This window comes from Lissotriton vulgaris, chromosome 2_1 (assembly GCF_964263255.1).
Source record: "Lissotriton vulgaris chromosome 2_1, aLisVul1.2, whole genome shotgun sequence".
Taxonomy (NCBI): Eukaryota; Metazoa; Chordata; class Amphibia; order Caudata; family Salamandridae; genus Lissotriton; species Lissotriton vulgaris.
The window spans coordinates 178637614-178654933 of record NC_141687.1 but is presented as its reverse complement, the minus strand read 5'-3'; the positions used below and the strand labels follow the sequence as shown (position 1 = coordinate 178654933).

At 45.7% G+C, this 17320-nt stretch overlaps 1 protein-coding gene across 1 annotated transcript in view; it reads right to left on the bottom strand.

Annotated features, from left to right (window-relative positions):
- STX1A (syntaxin 1A) overlaps positions 1-17320 on the bottom strand; it is a 443582-nt gene that overhangs the window by 329906 nt on the left and 96356 nt on the right. Inside the window, exon 3 of the mRNA XM_086954690.1 lies at positions 8299-8373. Coding sequence (XP_086810816.1) covers positions 8299-8373 — 75 coding nt within the window. The remainder of the gene's footprint in view (positions 1-8298; positions 8374-17320) is intronic.

Here is a 17320-nt window from a genome sequence, read left to right as displayed (position 1 = left end):
ACTTCCCATAAAGCACAGTCTCATCTGAGCCTCCCAATGGTGGGTGTGGCATAAGGAAAATGGAGAAGTTGGTTGGCGGTCATGCACGCCGCTTACGTTAAAGCCCCTGAAGAGAAGCATATGGAACTTCGAAACGCGTCGGGCAGATCCATTACGGAGCGGCACCTGCAAGCGGATTCCCGTCCTCACCTACGCATAAATTAAGCTGCTGCTCGTGTGCTACTCAATGGTGGACAACCTTGGAGAAGGATATACATGCGGCCGTCCAGCCGCAGAGCAGGCACCACCCCGCAAGCCTTGGGGGTCACGGCAGTGAAGCAGCAGCCGTACATGGAATCGCGGACGGGCACTCTTGGGGGTCCATACAGGACTTGATTTGTGCTTTCCACACCATACTTCCCATTACGCACAGTCTCATCTGAGCCTCCCAATGGTGGGTGTGGAATAAGGAAAATGGAGAAGTTGGTTGGCGGTCATGCACGCCGCTTACGTTAAAGCCCCTGAAGAGAAGCATATGGAGCTTCGAAACGCGTCGGGCAGATCCATTAAGGAGCGGCATCTGCAGGCGGATTCCCGTCCTCACCTACGCATAAATTAAGCTGCTGCTCGTGTGCTACTCAATGGTGGACAACCTTGGAGCGAGAATATACATGCGGCCGTCCAGCCGCAGAGCAGACACCACCCCGCAAGCCTTGGGGGTCACGGTAGTAAAGCAGCTGCCGTGCATGGAATCGAGGACGGGCACTCTTGCGGGGTCCATACAGGACTTGATTTGTGCTTTCCACACCATACTTCTCATAACGCACAGTCTCATCTGAGCCTCCCAATGGTGGGTGTGGCATAAGGAAAATGGAGAAGTTGGTTGGCGGTCATGCACGCCGCTTACGTTAAAGCCCCTGAAGAGAAGCATATGGAGCTTCGAAACGCGTTGGGCAGATCCATTACGGAGCGGCATATGCAAGCGGATTCCTGTCCTCACCTACGCATAAATTAAGCTGCTGCTCGTGTGCTCCTCAATGGTGGACAACCTTGGAGCGAGAATATACATGCGGCCGTCCAGCCGCAGAGCAGGCACCAACGCGCGAGCCTTGGGGGTCACGGCAGTGAAGCAGCAGCCGTACATGGAATCGAGGACGGGCACTCTTGCGGGGTCCATACAGGACTTGATTTGTGCTTTCCACACCATACTTCCCATAACGCACAGTCTCATCTGAGCCTCCCAATGGTGGGTGTGGCATAAGGAAAATGGAGAAGTTGGTTGGCGTTCATGCACGCCGCTTACGTTAAAGCCCCTGAAGAGAAGCATATGGAGCTTCGAAACGCGTCGGGCAGATCCATTACGGAGCGGCATCTGCAAGCGGATTCCCGTCCTCACCTACGCATAAATTAAGCTGCTGCTCGTGTGCTACTCAATGGTGGACAACCTTGGAGAGAGGATATACATGCGGCCGTCCAGCCGCAGAGCAGGCACCACCCCGCAAGCCTTGGGGGTCATGTCAGTGAAGCAGCAGCCGTACATGGAATCGCGGACGGGCACTCTTGGGGGTCCATACAGGACTTGATTTGTGCTTTCCACACCATACTTCCCATTACGCACAGTCTCATCTGAGCCTCCCAATGGTGGGTGTGGCATAAGGAAAATGGAGAAGTTGGTTGGCGGTCATGCACGCCGCTTACGTTAAAGCCCCTGAAGAGAAGCATATGGAGCTTCGAAACGCGTCGGGCAGATCCATTAAGGAGCGGCATCTGCAAGCGGATTCCCGTCCTCACCTACGCATAAATTAAGCTGCTAATCGTGTGCTACTCAATGGTGGACAACCTTGGAGCGAGAATATACATGCGGCCGTCCAGCCGCAGAGCAGACACCACCCCGCAAGCCTTGGGGGTCACGGTAGTGAAGCAGCTGCCGTGCATGGAATCGAGGACGGGCACTCTTGTGGGGTCCATACAGGACTTGATTTGTGCTTTCCACACCATACTTCCCATAACGCACAGTCTCATCTGAGCCTCCCAATGGTGGGTGTGGCTTAAGGAAAATGGAGAAGTTGGTTGGCGGTCATGCACGCCGCTTACGTTAAAGCCCCTGAAGAGAAGCATATGGAGCTTCGAAACGCGTTGGGCAGATCCATTACGGAGCGGCATCTGCAAGCGGATTCCCGTCCTGACCTACGCATAAATTAAGCTGCTGCTCGTGTGCTACTCAATGGTGGACAACCTTGGAGCGAGAATATACATGCGGCCGTCCAGCCGCAGAGCAGGCACCACCCCGCGAGCCTTGGGGGTCACGGCAGTGAAGCAGCAGCCGTACATGGAATCGAGGACGGGCACTCTTGCGGGGTCCATACAGGACTTGATTTGTGCTTTCCACACCATACTTCCCATAACGCACAGTCTCATCTGAGCCTCCCAATGGTGGGTGTGGCATAAGGAAAATGGAGAAGTTGGTTGGCGTTCATGCACGCCGCTTACGTTAAAGCCCCTGAAGAGAAGCATATGGAGCTTCGAAATGCGTCGGGCAGATCCATTACGGAGCAGCATCTGCAAGCGGATTCCGTCCTCACCTACGCATAAATTAAGCTGCTGCTCGTGTGCTACTCAATGGTGGCCAACCTTGGAGCGAGAATATATATATATATATATATATACACAAAGATCGTTATCTTTCCGCACTCGTACAGATAACCACGACTCCTTGTGTAGCTTCAAATTCAATTTATTCGGCTCAGTTCGGACGCGTTACGGCTGTCCTTGCAGCCTTGCTCACCGAATTACACACCCAAGAAGCGCCATTTTTAAATTACCACTGTTACTAAACCCAGGTCACGTGTTGAACTACAAAACATGTTCATGGTAAACAGACTAGTAGTTTTTACATACGTTCTGCACAATTTAGCTCAATACAATTACATAGCAAGCATTGACGTATAGCATACATTTTTCACATTTCTTGTGACTTTATGTAACCAAGTTATTTATTATTTTTTTTTTTTAAACGCGCTTGCCCCACTTCATAACTTTTTAAGTTTTGAAGCATTTTAGGCGTTTTGCCAATAGCTTAGAGAAACCTCAATCACAAAGTTGAATGAACCCGCCTACAGCCTGGATTTCGCCAGTGATTTTTCTACATTCTGCCCAAGTGGGCTAGTTTATTATGGCGGCGTTATTCAAGCCCATGTGGGCAACTTAATACCTCATAATAACATAGAGTTAGTCTCTTACCGGCATTTTTAGACAATTATTACTTGTTAAAGGAAAAAAGTCACAAACCTTTACCATATATCAGATTACCATGCAATAAAACATTCAGCACGTGATCATTAAAAACCTTAAAATCATGCAGACATTGTTGGTGATTGGCGTACTATGCTTGTTTCTCTACAGATGCCTATGCAAATCCTCTTTTCCAAGCCCTTGGAGATACTTCACACGTTCAAATCAAAGTACACAAAGTTCCTTTCTGCTTGCTTTGGCAGAAAGACAACCACTGCAGGCCAATCCCCCAAGCAGCACTTTAGCTTGGGAATAGTCTCTCCTCAGTTTCTTCAGGTTCCTCTCCTCATGAAAGGTTTCATTTTGTAGTTCAAAGTTATCTAATTTCATGGGATCAGGGTCTCAATATTTATACCCCAAAATCCTTTGTTCTCTGAGGGCAGAGGGGTCTTTGCCCAGTCTAAACCAGTTCTGAAGCACCCTGTTTACCAGACTTCTCCTTTTCTTTCACAGTGCAGGGCAGGCACATCAGCCGTCCCACAGGAGGTGGAGCCAGAATTGTGGAAGGCAAGTACAGTCATGGAGCACTTTGTTTACAGGACTCCTTCTCTTCTTTCAGTGTGCAGGGCAGAGACATCAGCCGCTTCCCAGGAGGTGGAGCCAGCACCGGAGAAGTGTGGCTCAGGGGTTAGAGGCGGCAGACCCGGAAGCTGAGATCGGCCCTGGACCAGGGTTCAATTCCCCGCCTCGACGGGGCTTGGGCTCAATAATTCCACGGACTCGATAATTCTCGCTCCGGTGCCTACTCGACTCACGGGTTCACACTCTGCGACTCTGGGCAATAGCTTGCTTAATCTCCACAACGGCCCCTCGCGCCGGGATGCCTGGCTTTCACCTTGTGGATACCCTGCCGGGGTTATCTCACAGGGGAATACCAGGACGGGTTCCCTAACCAAGCGCTTAGATGCCTGCGATGTGGGTAATTTGCGCTATATAAATACATGTACATTGTGGAAGGCAGGAGCAGCCCTATTCAAGGTTCAAGGGCAACTCCTCCCTCCCATCTAGATGCAGATCTCTCTATTCACCACTGGGCTGACTCATCCTGTCTCTTGGAATCCCGCAGCCCTGTCACTCACAAAACCAGACAAAGGAATATACAACCTAGCAGAGGCAGACTTTATGGATTAGGCAAGCAAATAACTGCTTTCTAATAGTGGTATTTGCAAACACAGAATATTACAACCAACTTTACTAAAAGATGTATTTTATTATTCTGCGTTCAGGCATACTAAACTCGAATTTCTACCATGTTCTCTGAGTCTGTTAGGATTATAAAATGTAACCATTCTAACAGCCCATTCTGGCCTATGGAGAACAGGTAGCCTTGCAATAGTGAAAAACAAAAATGGCTGTAATTCACTATTAGGACCTGCCACACACATCAGGGCTTGTCCTACCTTATACTTACAATGCACCCTGCCCTTCGGCCTACCATATGGGTGACAGATATGAAGAAAAGGGAAGGGTTAGGGACTGGCAAGAGGGTGCACTTGCCCTGACAGCATGACAGTACCAGACTGCACGCAGGCTCTGCAATGGCAGACCTTAGACACAGTTTACAAGGCTGCTTCTGTGGGTGGCACAACCAGTGCTGCAAGCCCACCAGCAGCATTTGGATTTACACGCCCTGGGCACACTCAGTGCACTAGACTAGGGTCTGACAAGTAAACCAAATAGCCAAACATGGAACCACTGATTAATACATCAATTTACGGTAGGGAGCACTTGCACTGTGGCACTGGACAGCAGTGGCACAGTGCCCAAAGCATCTAACACCAGCAAAAACACTTGAGGCAACAGCAAAAATGGAAGGGAGACCCCCGCCAATGGGGCCAGGTCCAACAGAAGGAAAGAAGCACCTTAATCCACCAAAGAGAACATCACAGTTCATTCACAATGGCAGGATTCGCATTGTCAAAATACTCTCATTAACGCAAACAATTAACAATCCGTACTCAACAGGATAGAAGCTGAGAACTGCATTAGCATCAGCTCTTGACACTACAAAGCAATTATGTATAACAGGAGCATCGTAAAGAATCAGAAGGTCTGGATGGATTCAGTTTTAGGTGATGATGCTATAAGAACTCCAGTGCCTCATTAGTGAATAAAGGTCTCACCTTAAGGACCATTGTTTATTTGTAAAAGAGAGATAGCGGCAACGACCACCTTATTTCATCACTGCCACAGCTCCAACTGATCAGTTTAGAACCTTGCAAACACAATCAAGACAATTGGAAGGTGGCGCCTCCTAACAGAATGCCACTATAATGATCGCAAGCAACTACATACAATATATATGTCAGCCAAATGAGCATTTTCTTACAGTTTGAACACAAAATTCACATTTTCCCCACACGTAATGGCTTATTAACACATGGCAATAGTTTTTACAACCGCTTTTACTGTGCAACTCTTCCAACATTTCAGTGCCAACGCAAATTTCTCCAAGTGTTACCACAATGGAAAAGGGCTAGCAAAAGCGGGAATTAAAGCACCGTTTACACGAAATTCATTATATCTAATTGTGTGCAAACACTGTGCTGAATTTGAAACGCACACTCAAAATGAAGCATTACGTTGACCACATAGCTGAGAAGGTTGAGTGGCTAAGACAGTAATCTGTCTCTCTTCTTTATTAAATGTGTTTTCTAGTATAGATATTTGTAAGTAAAATGCTCAGAACCAAAATATTTTGAGGTGTGTTGTTAGACCTGGCATCATTGGTGTGAGTCTCCCTTCCATTTTGAAGGATTGCCTCCTCTGTTTTGATATTTTTTGCTGGTTTTATGCTTTGGGCACTGTGCCACTGCTATTCAGTGCCACAGTGCAAGCGCTCCCTGTGTTAAATTGATGTACTAATTGGTTACTCCATGATTGGGTTATTTGATTTACCTGTCAGCCCCTAGTACAGTGCACCATGTGTGCCCAGGGCTTGTAAATCAAGTGTGTCTCAGGCCTGCCATTGCAAGGCCTATGTGATGTCTACTTGGCCAAGTGCACCCACTTGCCAGTCTCTAAACCTTCCCTTTGCTTCATATTAGACACCCTTATGGTGGGCCCAAGGGCAGAGTGCATCGTAAGTATAAAGTAGGACATGCTCTGATGTGGGTAGCATGTTCTAATAGTGAATTACAATCATTTTCGTTTTTCACTATTGAAGACTATATGTTCTCATAGGCCAGAATAGGCAGTTAGATTATTACATTCTTATAATCCTAACTGACTAAGGAAACACGGTAGAAATTCGAATTTAGTATGCCTGAACTCAGAATAATAAAATGCTCTTTTAGTAAATTTTATTTTAATATTCTGTGTTTGCAAATACCACTTTTAGAAAGTAGGTATTTGCTTGCCTAACCATTTGAGCCTGCCTCTGCTGGGTTGTGTATTCCTTGTCTGGGTTTGTGAGTGACACGGCTGGGGGATAACCAGTAGACAGGCTGGGGCAGCCCGGTGGTGAGTAGAGAGATCTGCATCTAGATGGGAGGGAGGAGTTGCACCTGGGACCTGAATAGGGCTGGGCCTTCCCTCTACAATGCTGGCTCCACCCCCAGTGGCTTGTCTAATGTCTCTGCCCTGCCCTGTGAAAGGAGAGGAGGAATCATGTCAACAAAGTGCTCCAGAGCTGTATCATCCCTCCCCTGTGCTGGCTCCACCTTCTGTGGGGTGGCTGATGTCTCTGCCCTGCACAGTGAAAGGAAGAAGAGAGTCATGTAAACAAAGTGCTCAGGAACTGGTTTGGACTAGGCAGAGGCTGCTCTGCCTTCAGAGGACAAAGGATTTTGGGGTATAAATATTGGGACCCTGATCCCAAGAAATTAGATCACTTCTGGACAAGAAACCTTTCTTCCAAGGAGAAGAACCAAGGAAGCTGCAGGAGTTGTACTGTCCCTCTGCCAGTGAGCTGTTTGCCGGGTTGGCCTGCAGTGGTTGTTTCATTGCCAAGGGAAAGGAGAAGGAACTTTGTAAGGACTTTCATCTACAGAATATTCTCGAAGGGCTTGAACTGTGCTTGCCTCCTGCTGAAGGGACAAAAGACTTTTACCCCCATCTCCCTCCTGAATTTCCTTGCTGGAAATTCTGACTCCAGTCACTTGCGTGCCGCTGGGAGCGCGACGCATCGAGAAGAAGTGTGTCGCCGCTGCAGCTGAAATCATCGCAACTCCGGAGAAGCGAGCCTTCGTCGCATCTCCCCGGAAGCGTGTGTTCGTCGAAGCTGCCTGCTGTTGCATCACCGGAGAAGCCTGACGCCATCGAGAGAGTCGCCACCGCATCACCGGAGAAGCGGGTCACAGGGCCTGTCGTGGCTCTAAAGTACAGAGTCGTCGCAAGGCTGCCAGGGCGTCGCCGCATCAAGGGCACTATCTTCTCGCATCGCAACCGGATCATCGCATCGCATCAAGGTGCCATCTTCGCACCGCAACGGGCCCGCAGGCCAAGAATCTACACATCTCCTTTGCACCGGTAAGGCTCACGACGAGCCCCCTACTCTGCGCATGCATTGAGGAAGGAGGCAACCGTTCCCCCGGGTCACGGAACCGACACATCTCCCCTTTTGTTCACTTTGCGTTAGGCATCCAGGTACTTTGTTGAGAACTTTGTCGCATTTACCAACAACTTGAACTAAGAGACTTTACTCATCTTTTAAGTATTCTTAAGAGTAGTATTGTGGATTTTTGTCATTTGTGGTCTTGTCTTTAAGTCTACATATAGAATACTTATTTTTATAAAAACCTGTGTAGTGTTTTCACTGTATTACTGTGTATATTCACAAATGCTTAACACACTGCCTCTGAGATAAGCCTGTATGCTCGTGCCAAGCTACCAAGGGAGTGAGCAGGGGTTATTAAGGAGTGTAATCCCCTTATCCTAACTTAGAAGTAAGATTCTCTATTAGGACAAAGGTGAATACCATTGCCAACTAGAGACCCCCAGATCTAATATGTGTACTGTCTGAATAGTCAATTCGATGTCGTACAATTTAATCAATGTGCCTGCCAAAAAGGCTATGCCAGTACTCACTCTTTAACTTAGTTCGCACTTTGTTCGCAGTCTTCTTGATATCAGACATAAGCTCCTCCAGCTCCCCTTTGGTTTCTGCAAGAAATAGAATAGCACCAGAAAATTAGAAGTTGGCAGACATCACCTTTCATTTGATCTTATCAGACGCGCGGCACAGTTAGATGAACAATGCAGTGTACTACACACATCTTGCATTTCTATGCTTACTTTAGTCCATCCACACTCCTATGTCATAAGGTGAACCTCTACTAATGTTCATTCTTTTAGCATAAAACAGCATATCCCACATTTTATATAAAACTACAAGGTAATTTCTAAAAGCCCCCTTCCTCTAATTCAACAATGATTAAGTATCCGTCCCTTTCGAGGCCAAAATAAATTATTACTTAATGACTGTTATTTTAGATTTCCATTAGTTAACTTTACAGTAGTAATACTAGAGAATTAACGTAATTTATAAAGAGGCAGATTTAACTCTAAAGTAGTCGTGCATAAAAGCCCAGTTGAGAGCCAGTGACAGAGGACCTCAGGTAGAAGTTAGTCTTGGGAGGGGCTTATTTAGAGCTTGCCAAAAGAAATCCCAGTCAGGAATAATCTTAGTAATGCACATACAAGAGATGTGACTGCGTAGATTGGAAGAGGAAATTGAGTCTAGGAGTTGGTAATTTACTTAATGTATTTCTCCAAATGGTCTAGAGGCCGAGCTCATAGCTTATTGCTTCAATACAAAGCTGCCATGGTAATATTTTTGAATCGATAAAGAACCTCTCTGGCACTAACTAGTTATACTAGGAACCGAATTTTGAGTACAAAACAGCTTCATTTTGCTTGACTGCTCATTTTGTAACACCAGAGCCGGAACAAAAATTAATTGATCACAACCTTACCTTCAAATCTAATGAAGAAACATGATCTAAGATTAGGATGTAATATCATAACTCATCTGGAGTAGGATCATAGGATTTTGCTTTACATACCACTACTAGTTACATCAACTGTATACAAATTTGAAACAATGCAGAATATTACAACCCAAAAGACGGTTGATTAGGATAACCTTAAAATCAAGTCAGGAAAACTAAATCTCTTAACAAACGTTTCCCTGCTTTGCACCCAGATGCTGGAATAGCATATCAGACAGAATCCAGACTTCTCTGCTGTCAGAAGGCGCTAGAAAATCAGCCTCCTTAGTCTTTACTTTTTAAACTATCTTTTCTTCGCACATGCTATTTCAATATATCGCTTGCTGAACTGTGCCTACTGTTAACATAGTGTTTCTTTAAAGTCATCTGCTGTCCAAGTGGCTAGAACTGCAGTACATGAATTCTGTAAATAAATAAACATATCCAGCCAACACTAAATATCTTAGGCTCACTACTAGTAAAATGTCTGATTCGAAGGGTGGGAGCGTAGGTCACTCCAAGAGCTCCGCCCTGGCCAGAGGAAAAGCTCTCTTCCTGACCTCCACACTGACCCCGGAAGGGATGCGCGGTATGGAAGATACACCAACCACTGCGGACCACCGGACGAGAAAGGAAGGAGGCAGTTTGATGGGCCATTGGCACCCACAGGAGAAAACTATGCATGCAGTGACTGAAAGACGGCCACGTACTGATAATAACCCATAGGCACATCAGGAGGTGCCTAGCGTGAGTGAGCCCGTGAGTTGCTGGGCTCGGAGAGGGATGTGCATTGGACAACTTGTTGGTGAGGACGGTCCATGGAAATGTAGAGCAGGCGAGCTGGCCTGGACAATGCATATGATAAGATAAGGCGGCCTTCAGAGAGAGTGAAGTAGACCTGTGGTCCACAAGTGACTTCCTCGACCACAAAACTGTATTAAAAGCCCGGGAAGGAAGAGGATGCATAGGTGATATAGAGAGTAAACATGCTCAGGCAGTAGCTGGTACTGCTCAGACCCAGGAGGGAGGCCTATTTTAATTAAGAAAATAATTGAGAGAGGAGTGGTGTTCCGGGGATGCCGGGCTGGGAGATGCTCTAGTAACTGAATGTCAAGATCAGCAGGGGCTGTAACAGGGCTAGTCAACGTGTGGCTTAATGCAAGACACAAGGGGCTCAACGGTGATCATGCATGAAGAATACATGTCACCGGGTTTGGTCCGGCCAGATACAAAAGACCAGCAGACCACAGCAAGAAGCAATCAGGGTCATGCTGAGGAGGTTGAATTAGAGAGACATGGACTGAAGAAGCCCATGCTGGGAATCATGGGCCTCAATCACGTTTAACCAAAACAGCAGAGTCTGACCAAGAAGGCCTGGACTTTGCTGAGCGGTCAGAAGTACTTCAATTACAAACACCAAAGGATTTGATAGCCATATGGCATTGAGACTCCCAGAGGTTCTAAAGCAGACACAATTTTGAATAACAAAAACTTCTCATCCCAGTCAAAAATGGCCTCATGTAACGGCAGGAGAGACAAACATTAAAGGACATGCTAGCCAAAGCAGAACCCAAGAAATCGGATACCCCACAAAAACTACCCAAAACCCAGTACTGGAAATGGGCACAAACCCAGCTGACCTTGACAAAACAGAGACCCCCCCATTACAAGCTCATTCATGTAGGAATTGTTTTGCAACTTGAGTGAACACCTCTTTTGCTGAGAGAAGAAGTAATAATACATCTTCATGAGTTTACCAAGACATTGCAGGCTTAGGACACCACGTATCTACCTTGGATGACACAGAATGCTCGAATGGACGACCTGGAAACGCTAAGATAAGATATTCTCATGATAAAATCCCAAAATGGGAAACTCCAGGGCCTGCTCGAAGATCTTGAGAATTGAGCTAGAACACACAGCAGGTAAATCTGCAGAACCCGAGTGATGGAGAACATTGAGATATTAAGGGATACATCCTCCAAGACTTAACCCTTTCGATGCTGATGACGAGCTCAGCTCGTCATGATGCACAGTTGAGCTGTGCTGATGACGAGCTGAGCTCGTCATGAATAAAGAAGAAAAGCATTTTCCAGCACAGGAGGGGGAAAACGCCTAGCAGCCAAGGTGTTAAAAGAGCAAGGATTCCAGTTGGATAGACCTCACTGCGTAAGCAAGACAGCGAATATCTCAGCCACCTCTCCAGACATATTAACCTGTGCTGTGTGTATTCAAGCAGAAGGTGGAAATCATGCGGGCAGCAAGAACAGCAGACACAATAGATAACCTAAGCGAGTAACAAACGTTAGTTATTCCAAGATCTATCAGCAGGTATTCTGCAGGAGCACTGAGCCTTCTGTAGAATTCCTGAGAGAAAAGAGGTTAAATACAGACAAGATCATCCCTTCCAAATCATTTCTCAAGAATACGCTTACGTTAATAGCTGAGATTCTTCCCAGAGGCTCAACGCGTTTGAGGCCTCACGAGGAACAAGGCGAGAGTTAAGGTAACACTCTTAGAGCACAAACAGGATACCAAGGCAAGCTAGATGGAGGGAGGTAACCAACAAGAAAGGTCATTCGAAATCTTTGACAAAGGAACCTGCACGGGAGAGAAGGACGATTATCAACAACCTGGTAGTAGACGGCGTGGAGCTGACAGACTAATGAAAAGTGACCCAGAGAATTCAGACATGAACTGAACTATAGTTCTACAGGGACTACTACAGCAATGACGTCAGTGCTGAGAACTTGCACATCAGCAATTACTAGAGGGGGCTGGACAGGTGGGCCAAGAAGATAAACGAGCGAGGCGAGCGGAGAGGGACATGTGGTCAATAAGACAAGGTGAAGGAAGACCCAAACAGTGGAGTTTTCCCAATGGGAGGAGGCTTTAGATGGGAGTTCACTGTTTCCTGTTTCGAGAGGAGAATGGTTATAGGAGGGAAAGAGTTTGCCCAGAAACAGCCAGGTACAACAGGCATGCAAAGGTCTTTTGAAGCCCACAATGATCAGAGAATTACATCTAAAAGCAGGGCAAGCAACGGTCAACAAGGTTACACAGAAACTGACAAGACAGTAAGCCTAATGTCAGAGGCCTCAACGTTTAGTAGTCCTTTCAATGACGCAACATACAGCCAGTCATATCTGTCTCCGCCAAGAAAAGCATCTAGGTAAAAAAACAGTAGCACCAATTAAAATCCAAATGTTTTCCAAGGCCCCACCTATCTCCGAGTCCCAATAAGAAGGGGCTGGGGCTATTTTTCTGTCCAACTCCTTTAGGTGAGAGGATGTAGAAGTTGTGTCATTAGATTGATGGCGGTCACTAACAATATGAATCGCTCTGGGAGACTTCGCATTAACTCAAGACCAGGAAAACTTCCTGAAGGAAACAATTGCCAGTATCATGCAAATACCTGAGAGGGAAATCCTGATAGTAACAATTAGGTCTGGATGCAATGATAGTAGAAAGAATTTCAAACTCGGAGATTGAGGTTACATCCCTATTCGATCATGCGCTACTCAGTATTTCTGCAAACTCCCAAGTTAAGTGGAGCAGACAAATGAAAACTCGGAGGCAACTTCCTTAAAAGTGATAAAGTCGAGGTGGAACTTAATGAGTCGACTCTACAGTACCTTAGAGAGAATGATCAGGAGGGTACAAGCATAAGGCAGTTGTGAGGGGCACCCTCCTAGTAGTAGCAGCTCAGACCAACAGAGACAAAAGAGAGAAACATTCAGAGCCGAGCCAAGCCAAGCGGAGGAACTGCAGTACGCCCACAAATGAACATGAGTACAACAACCATGATGCAACCTAGTGGCAGCATTTGCTCCCCTTAAATTACTAGGTTTAAATAGAGCGAAATCCATACACAACAGAAAACTATAAAGGGACTAATGCCAGCAAATCTCCGCCATGGAAACAAAGAGGAAACACAATTAGGCACAGAATAAAGACTACTGCAAGGGGAAAGTGTGTGTGGGGGGGGGGGGGGAGTTTTATTTTGTTGAGAAACTTTCACTGTTCACAAGATCACCCACCAGATCAGATATATCCACGGTAGCTTACTAAGTTTTACAACACCAAGAACAGGAGGCAGGCTTTTTGCCATGCAGAGCCTCGTTTGCTAGAACACGATCTAAATACCAATCCATCTGTTCTTTAATGACCTTTCCCTTCTCTCTTGCTGAGCTTCCTCCATGATAACATCATCAAAATTGGCAATTAGCACTTCGAAGTGGCCTTTCGATTTATGTAGCACAGTACAAAAAAAAGTATAGTATAACATTAAGATGGTAAAATTATTTTTAAAAAGACAACTCAGATGTTTCTACAAAGGAGAAAAAAGGAGTGCAACACATGTAATCAGGAGTAGTAAAACACATATTGGTGGTATAGGGAAAATGGCACACAGTGCCAAAGAAAGGAAACATGCATTGGCAAGCCAAGGTCTGTCCATAGCAAGTTAGCATTATGTATCTACTGCCAAACACAAGCCATGGATAGTATAAGTAATAAAAAGCTAAAATGCCATTCTCTAACGGTGCGCGCATAGGTTTGCAAATAAACAAATAAAAAGTAAAATTTAACCTCATGAGAAAATATATTTTCCAAAAATTGCATGAAAGCACAATCGATAAATGGAAGCAGAGGTTGATCTACAAGCGGACTACTTTCTAAGTGGATGACCACATTTGCAAGGGAAAATGCTGGTCACAGTGAAGAGAGTCAATGGCTGACATGAGCTGACCCAGTGCTGTAGGCTCTGATGTGGGTAGCAAAATGTGAATTACAATTGAACAGGATGAAGGGAAAGAGAAAGAAAGAAAGAAAGAAAGAAAGAAAGAAAGAAAGAAAGAAAGAAAGAAAGAAAGAAAGAAAGAAAGAAAGAAAGAAAGAAAGAAAGAAAGAAAGAAAGAATTTTCATTGCGAGAGCTTTTTTTTATAGAAAATAAAGGGCTTGACAGCAGACCGCTGTAGCGGTCACTAGATCAGACTTAAAAGGTGGGGTGAATATACCAGGTTTGATGTTGGTGGTGCATGGAGGCAAATCTCTCTTCTTTCCAGTAACGTGGAAAAGGAGTATACTCGGTCACAAAACATCCACCACATTTTTGATGGAGTATCCCGCCTGCCAAACTCTAAATAAGCTCTTTAGAGCCTAGAGTTCTTGTGTAATATGGAGGATGCGATATCTGCTACATTTTGACCGAGCATCCCATTTGCCAAACTTTAAATAAGGCCTGTCTTAAATGTGGCTGATGTCCAGTCAGTCCATTGTACTATAAGCACGCTATAGGCTATTGCACTTGTAATACAGTGGACAGGATATTTGCCATATTTTGAGAGTATCAGGTCCACTGAACTCTAAATACAGCCCTAAGTCAGCCCTAAGTTGTGCTGTGGATCTGAGAGTAAGGCACAGCGTTCATAGTTATTAGAAGATAGTAGCAAAGCACGCACTTTAAGCCAAATTGGGTACAATGACTCCTCCGCAGAATGCAACTAGGACCGTTCTTTTGGCGAAAGTTACCATCCCGCAGCACCATTAAGCAGAGAATAGGAGCGTGGGATGCCACGCGTGAGGCATCATGAAGCCAGAGAACATCACTACACCATCACAGGAGATTGAAACACTTAATGGTTCCACTTTTCAAAATCTTCTTTAAAAAGGCAGAGGTTTATTATGGAAATGTACAGTATTTTTCGATTTGCCTCTCTAGCCCATACATCCATCTCAATTCTCAATGCAAGTCAAAAGAATATCACAAATATTCGAGTTTTAGACTCAAAAACCTTCCACTTTGATGATTATGAAGGCGGGGTGAAATGCGGGTATCTAGGTGTGCAGACAAAAGAAGTCACCACAGATCTAGAACGTTTTGTAGTACTTGAGGTTCAAGCTAGAGCATGGTTATGGAGCAGTATGGTCTACCGGGATCGAAGCTCTAATTCTACACAGCTAGACTTGGGGTAAGGTACAAGGTTTGAAAGAAGGTGAAGGATCTCTCAACCAGAGAGACCAGCCTGGCACTCAAAAGGCTTGGCTGGATCAAAGGATAATCAAACATTTAGGCCCAGTTACCAGTTACCCTGTATAGGATGCAATATTTATTGCAACTTATAAAATCGGATACACCGGGGCTTCGGTATTTATCAGATGTGGTAACTATCATGCACTACTAGTTAAGCCGTCCAAAATAGAACATGCAGATAGATGCCAGTGCTCTGTTCCAGTACTTTGCAGGCAGTTTCAACCTGTGAGTATGTGCCCTGGGAAAATTGCAGGGGCACAGACTTGATCACATCCATTCATTAAGGGCTGGAGTAAACTACGAACAAGTCATAATTCGGACCCAGTGCAAACAAGGATTTAAGTGGGGGTCGAACAGTTCCAGCACACTTGGAATCAGAATAGGCTTTTCACCATACTCAGGGTCCAAGTGGGGAACATTTTCTATAGGAATACAGGAAATGAATTAAAACGTTCAAGATTAATAAGCATCTGAATCTGAAATGAAGACTTAGGGCCTGGTTTAGTGTTTGGTGGTAGGTACACACACGTGACGGCTATCACCTCCACCGTATTACAAGTACATTAGGATATAATGGACTTGGAATAACGCAGATGGGATATCCATCATGTTTGTGACGGAGCCCTCATCTACCTTAATCAAAATAAGGCCCTTGATTTCTGATACCAAGGGAAATCTTAAAAGCATCTTCACATTGAGAAGGCATTTTGCCCCCCTCCTGTCAATATATTTCTTTTAAACCACTAATACATCTTCAAGACTTTTAATGTATCACAAGCCAGCTCTTATTTAAGCTTCAAGAGCCCAGACAAGGAATAAAGAGTTAACTGGAGACCAGGAAGCCACAAACAGAATCTTGCAGCATCAGTTATTTCTGGACTGTCAAACACAGCTAAACAACAATGGTACACCTGAGGGACTCCTGCGAAATCTAGATTACTCTGACTTTGGTATTATGTTTTTCTTTCTGTTGCGTTACTTTTAAGTGGATCTTTCTAGTGAGTGAGTGGTGGAATACAGTTGTTTCACTAGTCCCTGAGCATACACGGTTTGGAATGGCTCTTCTCTCAAGAGTCCTCTCCAGACTGTTCTCCAGATACAACCTTTGTGTAGAGTGATGCTTCGCACAGCAAAGTTTTCTCCATAGCAGAGAAACAGAGGTGTGAGGTTTCTGCACCTGGCTATCACCAGCCCAACAAAAGGAGTAAACAGGGAGAAAGAAAAGACAGCTCCCCTCAAAAGGCTTCCTCACTTTTCACAACAGAGCAGCCCCTCTTCTCCCCTCTACCATCCACCAAAAGCAGTGTTCAGGAAGAGTATTCAGAAGTTTCTTGCTAATCAAAAGTCCTCAAAGAATGTCCATTGGAGCCCTGTCTTCACTCCCCTCACTTCAAGTCTAGGTCTCTTCCTTCCAGATGAAGGGATGTGAGCAATGCAGTTCAACTGTCTAGGAGCACAGTCTTCAAACTTCCTCTTATACAAGACCAGGGAAGGAGTACCCACAATGGATCCCAAAGGCCTCCATTATTCTGGCTCTCCCATGCACACTATGTATGTGCCACATGAGCTACACATATCAACCCGTTTAACACGTACTCTGGATGTTTGCACAAAGGACAGGGCAAGAGCACAGCAGTAGAACTTCACACATGTTGGACGGTAGGCCGCCACTACAGTGACCCAGATAAAAAGATCTGTTCAGACTAATAACCTTAAAGCACTGTACAATGTCACCACCGCTCTATGTACTACACGAATGGGGTGTGTGACCAAGATGGCAGCAGGAGCATATGTGTCTGACTGAGCTTTGGCCCTTGCCCATAAGTGATCCAGCATCCTCCTACATGCCGGGGTGAGTGGGCCCCCGTCGTGTTGTTGGCGAATCCACTCATACTCCTACGTGCCAAGAGCCAGCCCTTGATGACAGGTGAACCTGGTCAGGCAGGGTGGCTTCTTAACATGCAACTGCTCCAGCTGAAGTGAAGATCTGCCTGCAGCCTTCTAGAGGGGTGGTGGCGGGGCCATCCGAGGCGATTACTGCACTTGGGGGTGGCAAGTACTCCTTTAGGGAGCGGCGCCCATGGG